The following is a 13,717-nucleotide window of genomic DNA, read 5'->3' as shown; positions in this document are numbered from 1 at the left end:
TAGCCTGGTAAGCCTGCTAGCTAGCAAGCCTAGTATGTAATCATAACCTCCTCCTAGCTTGTAGCTCCTTCTAAAAACCAAAGGAACTGTGGTTGTAACTTGTTGTTGAACATTTAGGGTGTATGAAAAACATCGCATCATCCTCCTCCGTATCCAATTCTCCAACTGAACAAACATTTTCAACAACGTAACATGCTATGCTGCGCCGTAGAAAGGTCTTGCGCATCAAAAATAGCAGATCTACAAGCTCACAGCGCGTCCATCCGTGAGTCATTGTGGACTTGCAACTTTGACTTGACTTTTAACAGCTGTTGTGAATTTCGGCCAATCAGAGCGGCATTCAGCGTAATCTAGTAAGAGAGTGGCGACACTAGGGTTGACTCCCATTGTAACAATGGAATGCGGAAGTGCTCATTCTATCTCAATGGGATAGTTCCAATGTTTGGAACTATAGCCCATAGCACCCCGCTTTGTGGTGAGATCAAAGCGTGTCGCCACTCTCTTACTATTCCACTCGGCCTGCATTCACCGCCTCTGTTTTGCAGTTAATCCTTCACTCGCGCTGGCCGTTTCAGAACACAATGTTTTAATGCTTGATTGGATGGAAAAAAATATCATATTTTACCGCCGACTAATCGATTATAAACCGATTTTGATGGTATTCGTGTCGACTATCAAAAATCACGTTTGGTTAATGCCCTACTATACTCATTCATTCATTTTCCTCATAGACATTTCAGAAAGTATTTATTTAAAGCCAACTCTTGTCGTGACAAATCATGACAACAAACAATTTTTTTCGGGCCAAACAAAGAATTCGAAAGTAGAAAAAAACGGCAGGTTACAACACTTTTTTTGTTGTTTTTCTTCTATGTAATTATTTGTTTGGTCCAAAATATTGTGCGTGTTGTCATGATTTGTCACAACTCGAGTTGGCTTCATACGACGCTTAAAAGGTCTTTAAATAAATACTTGTGTCTATGTCTATGGGAAAAATGCATTGTGATTCATTTCCTGGGCCTGGCGTCGTCATGAAAGGGGGTGGGACTGCGACGCTCTATACTATACTATAAAGTATAAAGTATAAATATATACTATGACTACGTGCTGTCTACGTAACATGCTATAAGTCTGTATAAAATGCTATCTAAGTCTACATAAAGTGCTGTTCTCACCCATAGGTAAGGAGCTGTTTGGCCTGGACACGCTGCACAAGGTGCTGTGGATCAAGCTGCTGGAGGAGGTGTTTCTGGGCATGCCCAGCGAGTACCCGTGGGGCGACGAGATGATGCTGTTCCTCAACGTGTTCAACGGGGCGCTGCTGCTCCACCCCGAGGACAGCGCCCTCCTCAGGCAGTACACGGCCACGGCCATCAACACCGCCGTGCACTTCAACCACCTGTTCTCCCTCAGCGGGTACCAGTGGATCCTGCCCACCATGCTACAGGTCAGTGGATCCCTGCGGTGTTGTTTTAAGTGTTGTCTAAGCTATGACTAAAACTAAGACTAACTATACTGACAATTTCGTCAACAAATAAAAACTAGACTATAATGTTAGGAAGGGACTAGAGGACAAGAGATCCAGTATAAGTCATTTTACAAATTTAGTGTCATTACGACAGCATCAATCATAAAACTAGACACTAAAACATTCCAGGTACTAAAATGTGACTAAAACTAAATGAAAACTATTCAAGAGACTACGACTAAAACTAAAACCTAAATCTGCTGCCTAAAACATCACAGCAGCCACGTTGGGTTACATCATCATCCTATTGGAATGTATGGCTCTGTCGGGCCGGTAGGAATTGCATCACCATTTTTTTTCTTTTTTTCTTTTTTGGTCATTGTGATCCACGTGGTGCATCGTGTCACAGAGAACCACGTAAAACAAAAATGATGTCGCATGAACAGTGGCCTCCAGTGTCAAAACAAAAACCAGGGAAACTCGTGTTAGGCAGTCAATGTGTTTAACCCATTTTGGGCGGGAACCCCTTTTGGTGTTTTAAGCATTATGTTATACTTTAGCTATTGAAAAATAGCAGATCTACAAGCTCATAGCGCGGCACCGAGTGCCGCGCTACGAGCTTGTAGGTCTGCTATTTTTTTTAAATCGTGAAAATGTAGCCCAAATGTTTGAATATATTCTTTCAGAGCGAATGTTTTTAACTCAAATCTTTGCTTCATGGGGGGGTCCCTGGAACAACATTTTCAGATGGGGGTCGGCGGCCAAATACATATATTTTTGGGGGTCCTTGACATGAAAATGTTTGAGAACCACTGTTATAGAAACATTCGTTTTTCAGGATTTAGAAGACATTTGTAGAATCGTCCTCAGGTCTAAATGGGTTAAGATTGTCACAATTTGCGCTGCGCGTCAAACGTGTTGAATCTCCACACCAGGTGTATGTACCAGGTGTATGTACACCAGGTGTAAACGTGTTGAATCTCCACACCAGGTGTATGTACCAGGTGTATGTACACCAGGTGTAAACGTGTTGAATCTCCACACCAGGTGTATGTACCAGGTGTATGTACACCAGGTGTAAATGTGTTGAATCTCCACACCAGGTGTATGTACCAGGTGTATGTACACCAGGTGTAAACGTGTTGAATCTCCACACCAGGTGTATGTACCAGGTGTATGTACACCAGGTGTAAACGTGTTGAATCTCCACACCAGGTGTATGTACCAGGTGTATGTACACCAGGTGTAAACGTGTTGAATCTCCACACCAGGTGTATGTAAACATGTTGAATCTCCACACCAGGTGTATGTAAACGTGTTGAATCTCCACACCAGGTGTATGTAAACGTGTTGAATCTCCACACCAGGTGTATGTAAACATGTTGAATCTCCACACCAGGTGTATGTAAACTTGTTGAATCTCCACACCAGGTGTATGTAAACATGTTGAATCTCCACACCAGGTGTATGTAAACATGTTGAATCTCCACACCAGGTGTATGTAAACGTGTTGAATCTCCACACCAGGTGTATGTAAACGTGTTGAATCTCCACACCAGGTGTATGTAAACGTGTTGAATCTCCACACCAGGTGTATGTAAACGTGTTGAATCTCCACACCAGGTGTATGTAAACGTGTTGAATCTCCACACCAGGTGTATGTAAACATGTTGAATCTCCACACCAGGTGTATGTAAACATGTTGAATCTCCACACCAGGTGTATGTAAACGTGTTGAATCTCCACACCAGGTGTATGTAAACGTGTTGAATCTCCACACCAGGTGTATGTAAACATGTTGAATCTCCACACCAGGTGTATGCCGACTACGAGAGCAACCCTCTGCTGAGGCAGGGCATCGAGTTCTGCTGCCGACAGTTCTACGTTCTGCACAGGAAGCCCTTCATACTGCAGCTGTTTGCCAGCGTGGCCCCGCTGCTCGAGTTCACCGTAAGGTCAACACACACGCATACACACACACACACACGCATACACACACACACACGCACACGCACAAAGATGAAACACAGCGGGGCTTTCTTATAGCGATATCAAACGCCTTAAGACGAGCCCAGTCGCCATGAGCGCCCTGCGTAATTAATGTATAGGACGAGTATACCCGTCCTTAGGATCCAATGTGTTAAATGATGAATGATGATGATGATGATGAACTTTGAATGATGAATTGAAAATGGAGGACCCAGATCAGACGTGAACAAGTCTTGGTGCTTCCCATGGTTGTTTCATCCTCAAACTAACAGTTTTTGAGTGGTGCAACCACTCCCTTACGGAGTTATGTGTGTGGGTGGGTGGGTGGCTGGCTGGGTGGCTGGGTGGATGCCTGCCTGGCTGGCTGGGTATGAGCACGAAAACAGCATGGTTGTTTTTCACCACCTGTGCACAACCTAACACACACACAAACACACATGCACATATTAACTGTATATATGATGATGTTGGGTGTGCCAGTACAGTACAGTACAGTAGAGGGTACAGTAGAGGGGCACACGGTAACTCTGTCATTTCTCAACCGTTTCGGACGCGGGGCGGCACGACGGAACCGGCCCGGCCCCCTGGGCGCGTTCCTGGGTGTCTGGAACCCTTCACCCTTCTTCATTCAGTCATTTTTGGGGTCCAGCACCGTATTCTGAAACTGGGATGTGCATATCGTTTTCCTTCTTTACATTTGTTTGAAATGTACCCATGAATTCTAAAATACTGTGACATACAAATGTTCAATCAATCAATACGTCCATCCATCATAGACCAGCAACACATGTCTTAACCCATTTTGGGCGGGAACCCCTTTTGGTGTTAGCATTATGTTATGCTTTAGCTATTGAAAAATAGCAGATCTACAAGCTCATAGCGCGCCACCGAGTGGCACGCTACGAGCTTATAGGTCTGCTATTTTTGAAAAATCGAAGAACGACTGACATAGAAACATAGCTTTTTCAGAAAACTGTCAGGATGTAGAAGACATTTTTAGAATCTGATCTCAGGTCAAAATGGTTAACCTGTGTTGTATTTCCATCATGGCAGACCAGCACCAGCACAGGCCTGTCTAAAGGGGTGTCTGCCCAGTGTCTGTTTGACCTGCTGGTTTCTCTGGAGGGAGAGACCGAGGACGCCCTGGAGGCTGGAGAGCTGGTGAAGGCAGAGAAACCTCTACGCTCCCTCGGTAAAATAATAATAATAATAATAACAATAACAATAACAATAACAATAACAATAACAATAACAATAATAATAATATATTTAGGGGTGCACGATTATGAAATTATGACCTATCCGATCTTCGATTATTTGCAGGGTCATATCTGCCGATACCCATTCTGACCGATTCCGACATTATACAGAGGACCACAATGGAAACAAGCCTTAGGCCCTATAGGGGCTTATTGGCCCAAAGCCTGTTAATAAAGTATTCAATCAATACATAAATATATACTCTTTTCTGTTTTCACAACTGAATGAGATGAGTACACAAATGTAATGTAATAAAATGTCAAGTTTATTTTACATCATATTTGATTTGGCTTTTGTTCTAGACTAGATGTACTAGACACTTTTGATTTATATTGAACTCATTGATGCATTTTTACATTTTTATTTTTTTAAATTTTGCTGGTTTAAACCGATTAAATATTTATTTATTTATTATTTTGAGACCGTTCCGATACCGATATGGCATTTTTATGGCCGATTTCCGATTATGCTACCGATTATATCGTGCATCCCTAAAATATAATATGCTCCCTCGGTAAAACATCACACACACATTCTCCAAGCCCTACAAAACAGTAGTGGAAAGTAACTAAAGTACATTTAGTACTGTATTTAGTAGTACAATGTTGCGGTACTTGTACTTGACTTGAGCATTGTCCATGTTGTTTCAGATTTCTGCTATGGCAACGAGGACCTGGCCTTCTCCATCAGCGAGGCCATCAAGTTGTGTGTGACTGTAGTGGCCTACGCCCCAGAATCATTTAGGAGGTGTGCACGCACGCACGCACGCACGCACGCACGCACGCACGCACGCACGCACGCACGCACGCACGCACGCACGCACGCACGCACGCACGCACACACTTGATATCAAAATTGTCAGTGCTTTCATTGTGTGTGTGTGTGTGTGCAGTCTCCAGATGCTGATGGTCCTTGAGGCTCTGGTTCCCTGCTTCCTCCAGAAGCTGAAGAGCAACACGGTTACCATGGAGACGGCGTCGGCTGCCAGAGACGAGATCGCTGCCATCGCTGCCCTGGCCACCTCCCTGCAGGCGCTACTGTACAGCTCTGAGACGCTCACACGGTACGCACGCACGCACGCACGCACGCACGCACGCACGCACGCACGCACGCACGCACGCAAGCACTTAAAGCGTTAAACTTAAGACCTGGAAGTGTGGTCGCTGCTGTTTGGCCACTCAAAATAGCTAAACAGCATTGGCTACGCGTCCAGGTCTTAAGTTAAGTCATAAGACCTGGTAAGACACGCAAAATAGGGCCCAGAGTCTCTAACACGGTGTGCACGCACGCACCAGTGGGTATAGCAGTTTATTGCCCGAATACAGTGTTGACTTCAGTGAAATGACATGATGGGACAGCTGATAATGAAAAGTGGATCATGTGTGGGACATTTGGCCAAACACACCAACATGAGTGGTGATTTGTCTCCGACAGTGATATTGGTTCTATAGGTTGAACGTCAAGTGAAGCCTGCTGAAGTATACATTTTTATCCCACGATTTTGTAACCCATTTATTTCCACCTAGTGTCAATTATCTAATGTAATCCTCTGCGCTATACACTCCCTCTGTACTGTACTGTACTGCCACTGCCAACCTGGGGAGAGCAGCGGACTGACCTCATGCTACCTTCAATGCATGAGGAGGAAAGGAACAGTTCCTTTCCCCTCCATCAGCCGCTCCGGCTGGCCAGGGGGAGGCAGTTTAGAGACTAGGATTACTGCATGTTTTTTTGTGAGGGTACCTACCCGGGGGCTCAACGTTTTTGGCTAGGGCCCCCTACAATGCTTTGACCATGTCTCGCGGGTAGTGGTGGGTATGGTCCAGGGTATGGTGATGACGCGGAGGAGAGAACACCCCCCCCCAACCCCCCCAGTGCCCACAGCGTCCCCAGCGGGAATCGAACCCAGGACCTTCTCTGAAGTGTGTCCGTATTATGATAGCTTGGTCTTGTTGTGACAATGTGTTGTTTGTTTGCTTCCATCATCAACTCCTCCGTCCCCCTCTGCCCCCCCCCCCCCCCCCTACACCAACAGACCCATGACGGCCCCCCAGATGTCCCGCAGTGATCAGGGCCACAAGGGCGGCGCCACCACGGCCAACCACACCATGTCAGGAGGTCCCAACCTCAGGTCAGCCCCCTGTGTGTGTGTGTGTGTGTGTGTGTGTGTGTGTGTGTGTGTGTGTGTGTGTGTGTGTGTGTGTGTGTGTGTGTGTGTGTGTGTGTGTGTGTGTGTGTGTGTGTGTGTGTGTGTGTGTGTGTGTGTGTGTGTGTGTGTGTGTGTGTGTGTGCGCGCGTGCGCGGTTGTTGTTGTTGCTGTTGCCATAGCTACGTCTACGACGTTATGATGAGTGTGTCTGTCCATTCGTGAGTTTCGGTGGTGGTGGGTAAAAAAGTACTCACATTTCTTACTTAATACATTTACCGCCAGCATTAATTAATCCCTCTCTAGCGTATTGCCAAGGTTTTATCGCCAAAAACGGCCCCTCAATGTCGTTTTTGAGATACAGGCCTTTGAAGACAGGTGCAGACACTATTGAGTGGATGCGCGCGCATCTTCAAAATGGCCGCGGCCAAGTGTCCCACTCTATGTTGACGCGATAGCAACAATAGCATCTTATACGATCGCATTAAAACTTGGATTAAAGAATGTAAACCCTGGTTCACGAGAGTCTCGTGTTTGGTGGGCTAGGGTACTAATTTACACCCTTGTGTTCCTCGTTTGTGGCGGGCAGACGGTTAAGTAAAAGTATCAATACTGCACTATATATACAGTAGAAATACTCTTTTACAAGTAAAAATCCGGAATTCAAAATGTACTTTAGTAAAAATACTAAAAGTATTGGCATCAAAATGTACAAAAGTACCAAAAGTAAAAGTACTCATTATGCAGAATGTCATGTTTTCAAGTTTCAATATAAAGATCTTTTGAAAATAGTCGATCTACAAGCTCACAATGCGCCGTGATGCGACACATTGCATGAGCTTGTAAATCGTCTATTTTCAAATGACCTAAATGTATATATGTATGTTTTCTAATAATAATCAAAATATACAAAGTAACTATAATAACTAACGTTTAGAAGAACAAAGGTATTGACATTTTTTAAATACTCAAGTAAAGTAGGCCTACAAATACTGTAAGTACAAATATTGTACTTAAAGGCGTAGTGAAACGGAAATGGTGGACATTTTATTTTGAAGTTTCAGACGGTCTCAAGTTGAAGTTTCTGAACCAATCAGAGCGTCGCATCCCTTCAGGGGATGGGACGGTAGCTAGGGACGGGTAGCTATGCTACGCAGGACAGCGTGTGGATTTTGTTTACAAATCAGATAGTCAGCCAGCTTTACCAGTTTACACTTAATGTGGCTTATTTCTACCCTATAATGTTTTCAGATACATTTTTAGCGTGATGATTAAGTTGAAACCGAGTAATACACTCTCTGGATGTTATCTTGAATGGGAATAAAAACGGAAGATGTAATCAGTAGCAGCTGTGCAGCCTGTGCTGGACGGATGCGGAGATATGGGGAATTAAACTGGTGAGCTTCATTTTTATTGGCTTTTATCGATGTTGGCCTCGACACGTCATCACGCAGCACGTTTTCGTTTTCAGGAAGTAATAAATTATGGACTTTTGATATAAAAACACACAAAAATGAGAATTTTCAATTATTTTTGGCATCCATTGTTAGGTATGCCCATATGATGACCATGGATATGGTCTAAAAGTGTGAAAAACGTATTTTTCATTTCACTACACCTTTAAGCAAATGTACTTGGGGAATGAAAACACAGGCGCACCACAGGAAGTGGATGCCTGGGGGGCGGGCCAACCGGGCCAACATCCTGTTGCCTAGAGGCAAAAACAAAACAAAAAAGAAAAACAGCAGAGGGCGCTGTTTTTCCTTTTTTTTGCCGATCTGGTTCCCAGATTGGTGTATTAATGGCTGTGTGTGTGCGTGCAATCTGTGCGTGCGTGCGTATGCGTGCGTGTACGTGCATGCGTGCAGGGACAACCTCCACCTCCTGGAGGAGGGCCAGGGCGTGCCGAGGGAGGAGCTGGACGAGCGCATGGCCCGGGAGGAGTTCCGGCGCCCGCGCGAGTCTCTCCTCAACATCTGCACGGAGTTCTACAAGCACTGCGGCCCGCGCCTCAAGATCCTGCAGAACGTCGCCGGAGAGCCGCGCGTCATCGCCCTGGAGCTGCTCGACATCAAGTCCCACATGAGGTGCGTGTGCGTGTGTGTGCGTGTGCGTGTGTGTGTGCTTGTGCGTGTGTGTCTGTCTGTCTGTCTGTCTGTCTGTCTGTCTTTTCCCGTGAAGCTCTCAGAAGGATCCCCTTCCATTACTTTTTCCTAAATATTCGATTAAAATATCTGTTTTTTGTAAACATTTTCTAAATATGAATTTATTAAAGGTCGCACAGCTCGTAGTCACGAATCACGATGCAAAAAAACATTTTATTCACACACACATTCATACACTGATGGCAGCGGAAACCATGCAAGGCACCAACCAGCACATCAGGAGCAATTAGGGGTTCAGGGTCATGCTCAAGGACACTTCGACACTAACTCTGGGAGAACCCGGGTTCGAACTGGCAACCTTGCGGTTGCCATCCCGCCACTCTACCCCTGAGCCACCGCCGCCTTTTGAATAGTTTTCATTTAGTTTTTTGTCACATTTTAGTCACCTGGAATGTTTTAGCGTTAGTCTAGTTTTAGTCGACTAAATATATATATATACCTGTATACCCCAACAGGCTGGCGGAGATCGCCCACGCGCTGCTGAAGCTGGCGCCCTACGACACGCTGACCATGGAGAGCCGCGGCCTGCGGCGCTACGTGACGGAGATGCTGCCCATCACGGACTGGTCGGCCGAGGCGGTGCGGCCCGCGCTCATCCTGATCCTGAAGAGGCTGGACCGCATGTTCAACAAGATCCACAAGATGCCCACGCTCAGGTGCGCCGCTCGCCCCCAGGCACTGTGCACCAGGTCTGTCGTCTCGTCCCCCACCCCTTTTTTTAAATGATTTAAGTGCTGTCACTGTGGTGTGTGTGTGTGTGTGTGCACGCGTGACACATCGCAGTAGCGTAGATGGTCTGCTGTGATATCTATCTCTCTGTGATATTTGCTCTCTGTATAGAGGTGCTAGAGGATGATATTGTGATGTCAGTCACTATGTCACTGTTTTTTTCATTGGCACGTTTGACTGTCAAGGTTTCAGCCTCCAGGAAGAAACCCTAAATACAAAGGGAAGACATCATTGCACATTACAACCACAACAAGGGGTCTAATGACTAATGTACTAGTGTCACATCACATCATAAACACATGAAAAGAAATCACGGCACTCCATAAGTAGCTTTACAGTATTGGGATAGAAATCATTGCAGTAGAGTGTTTGTCCTCCATTTCTCTCCAGCACTGTAGTAACAGGTAACAGAAAACACATTTCCAGGTCGGGGTGCCAATTTTATCCAATCGTGGCTTATGTGGGAGACGGACATTTTCAACAGACGCTTGCTTCGGTGTGCGTGTGTGTGTTCTCACTGTGTGTGTGTGTGTGTGTGTGTGTGTGTGTGTGTGTGTGTGTGTGTGTGTGTGTGTGTGTGTGTGTGTGTGTGTGTGTGTGTGTGTGTGTGTGTGTGTGTGTGTGTGTGTGTGTGTGTGTGTGTAGGAGACAGGTGGAGTGGGAGGCGGCCAGCAGTCTCATCGAGGGCATCTGTCTGACACTGCAGCGTCAGCCAATCATCTCCTTTCTCCCACACCTGCGCTCGCTCATCAACGTCTGCGTCAACCTGGTACAGGATGGAACATGCATGCATGTGCGTGCGTGCGTGTACACGCACGCACGCATGCACGCACGCACGCACAGACAGACACACTAATACAATAGTACGATGCAGCTATGCAACAACACAGACATGCACACATACATAGACACATTTGGACATTCACTCAAGACTACTCTTACTGATGTCATATACTGTCCTGGAAACTAGGGGTGGGAGGAAAAAACAATTAATTAACTAATTAATTAATTAATTTCCATGTCAGAAATACTTACTGACGTTATCTGTCTGCATCGACTTTATATTGTTTATTGTTTTAAAATATTCTAGTATAAAAAAAAGTAACCTGGCAGGGGGAGAAAATCGCAAAAAGAAAATCGTAATATTGAATCTCAACAATCGTTGAATCGCAGAATCGTAATATAATTAGAATGGAATCGTTACCCTACAGTAGGTATCAATATAATTAGAATCATGTGCATGCGTGTGGGTGTGTCCTCAGGTAATGGGTGTGGTGTGGGTGTGTCCTCAGGTAATGGGTGTGGTGTGGGTGTGTCCTCAGGTAATGGGTGTGGTGTGGGTGTGTCCTCAGGTAATGGGTGTGGTGTGGGTGTGTCATCAGGTAATGGGTGTGGTGTGGGTGTGTCCTCAGGTAATGGGCGTGGTGTGGGTGTGTTCTCAGGTAATGGGTGTGGTGTGGGTGTGTCCTCAGGTAATGGGTGTGGTGTGGGTGTGTCCTCAGGTAATGGGTGTGGTGTGGGTGTGTCCTCAGGTAATGGGTGTGGTGTGGGTGTGTCCTCAGGTAATGGGTGTGGTGTGTTCTCAGGTAATGGGTGTGGTATGTGCGGGTGTTTGGGGGTGTGTTCTCAGGTAATAGGTGTGGTCTGTGGGTGCATGTGGGTGTGTCCTCAGGTAATGGGTGTGGTTTGGGGGGGTGTTCTCAGGTAATGGGTGTGGTCTGTGGGTGCATGTGGGTGTGTCCTCAGGTAATGGGCGTGGTCTGTGGGGGTGTTTGGGGGGTGTTCTCAGGTAATGGGTGTGGTCTGTGGGTGTATGTGGGTGTCCCCCCGCTAATGGGTGTGGTATGTGGGTGTGTCCTCAGGTAATGGGAGTGGTCTGTGGGTGTGTCCTCAGGTAATGGGTGTGGTCTGTGGGTGTGTCCTCAGGTAATGGGCGTGGTGGGACCGTCCAGTGTAGCCGACGGGCTGCCCCTGCTCCACCTGAGCCCCTACCTGTCCCCTCCCCTCCCCTTCAGCACGGCCGTGGTGCGATTGGTCGCTCTGCAAATACAGGTAAAAAAAGATCACACCCGTGTGAACTGAGTGGTCTTATATAGCCTGTCTGACGTAATGAAATCATGTCTGACGTAATGAAATCACACCCGGGTGAACAGGGTGAACATAGCAACCATGCTCATTTTTTCTGCACAAACAAAGCCAGTTGTAGGAGTGGTTTACACCACTCAAAAAAAATAAAAACTATATTCTGATTGGTTGACGCAGATAACAGGTACACCCCTATACAGTCTGATTGGCTGGTCGCTCTGCAGATAACAGGTACACCCCCTACATTCTCATTAGTTAATGCAGATAAAGGTACAAGCACTACATTCTCATTATTTTCTTGCTTTTAATTTGCTATAATTTAACCTAAAAATACCATACAAAGTTTGAAGCTAATGAGATCTAAAAGCTAAAATCACTGATATATCAGTATTCCAATATTAACCTGGGGCCGCATTAAGTGAAGGTGGAGGCCGCATGTGGCCCCCAGAGGCCGCCAGTTGCTCATGTACGGCCTATATATCATGCAACCTATGAATACATTACATTTCACACATCCCCACGTAGATATATGACCTGTTCTTGTGTTGCTTTCTTTCTTCATCTCTTTCTATCTTTCTCTAAAGCTGATGAAGGTTACACAGAAAATCATTTCACCCACTTTCTTAACCCATTTAGGCCTGACATCGAAATGTATGTCTTCTAAATCCTGACCGTTTTCTGAAATACCTATGTTTCTATATCACTGGTGCTCAATATTTCATGTCAAGGACCCCAAAAAAATGATGTAATTGGCCGCAGACCCCCATCTGAAAATATGTTGTTCCAGGGACCCCCCAGAACCAAAGATTTGAGTTAAAAAACGTTCGCTCTGAAAGAATATAATGTATTCAAAGATTTGCACCACATTAACACGTGTAAAGTAGTGAACTATCCCTTTTAACGAGGGTAAAGCTGCTCTTCTTCTGATTGGACGCAGGCTCTGAAGGATGACTTTCCTCTGGGTCACGTGATCTCACCGTTCACCAATCAGGAGAGGCGGGAGGGCATGCTGCTTAACCTGCTCATTCCTTTTGTTCTGACTGTCGGCTCTGGGAGCAAAGGTAAAGATAAACACCCTTTCTCTCTCTCTCTCACACACACACACACGCACACCCGCACACACCCGTGCATGCACGCACGCCCGCACACACCTGTGCATGCACGCACGCATGCACACACCCGTGCACGCACGCACGCCCGCACACACCCGCGCACGCACACCCGGACATATTAGCCCAGTTCATTAAGTATGCCCGGTTTGCCTGGTGGGTGGTGATGGGTGGTGATCCACCTGAACTTAAGCCGCACCCACAGCTGTAGTTGTATGATAAAGGGGGAGGGGTTAGGGGAGGGGCTGATAATGTGATGTCACTATATTACTGTTTTTTTTCATTGGCACGTTTGACTGTCAAGGGTTCAGCCTCCAGGAAGAAACCCTAAATACAAAGGGAGGACATCATTGTACATAAAAATGACTCCAGTGTGTCTAATGAAGTACTGTCACCTCATAGACACATGAAAAACTGGAAAAATACAAAAATTGTGGCACTCCATCTTTAATTTAACTTTCAGTGAAAACTAATCGCAAGCCATTTTCTGTATGTTTGCATGACATCATTGTACGACAAAGTAACAAATAGAGCTTAAGTGGTCGGTTAATCAGAATAAATTTAGTTCATTATTTAAAAATAAAGTCTAATGATTAATCAAAGCGGTACTCGGGTTCAGGCTCACTCCAGAGGGCCACAAAAATAGCCTATAGATCATCAAGTTTTGCTATATTTGAATTGAAATACAGATGTTTTTATATATATATATATATATTTGCATTGGTATCCTGAAAAGTAACCATTTAATATAATTTAAAATGCATAG

The 13,717-nt window shown here is 45.5% G+C and overlaps 1 protein-coding gene across 1 annotated transcript in view; it reads left to right on the top strand.

The window, feature by feature from the left end:
• Positions 1-13,717, top strand: part of unc80 (unc-80 homolog (C. elegans)) — a gene marked incomplete at both ends in the record, with an annotated part of 168,732 nt that overhangs the window by 134,052 nt on the left and 20,963 nt on the right. Inside the window, 11 exon segments of the mRNA XM_079519777.1 lie at positions 1,182-1,447; positions 3,284-3,418; positions 4,511-4,649; positions 5,368-5,464; positions 5,610-5,780; positions 6,753-6,848; positions 8,732-8,950; positions 9,484-9,717; positions 10,403-10,526; positions 11,684-11,809; positions 12,780-12,903. Coding sequence (XP_079375903.1) covers positions 1,182-1,447; positions 3,284-3,418; positions 4,511-4,649; positions 5,368-5,464; positions 5,610-5,780; positions 6,753-6,848; positions 8,732-8,950; positions 9,484-9,717; positions 10,403-10,526; positions 11,684-11,809; positions 12,780-12,903 — 1,731 coding nt within the window.

The sequence above is a fragment of the Electrona antarctica genome, assembly GCF_951216825.1.
Source record: "Electrona antarctica genome assembly, chromosome: 14".
Taxonomy (NCBI): Eukaryota; Metazoa; Chordata; class Actinopteri; order Myctophiformes; family Myctophidae; genus Electrona; species Electrona antarctica.
This window is presented reverse-complemented; position numbering and strand designations above follow the sequence as displayed.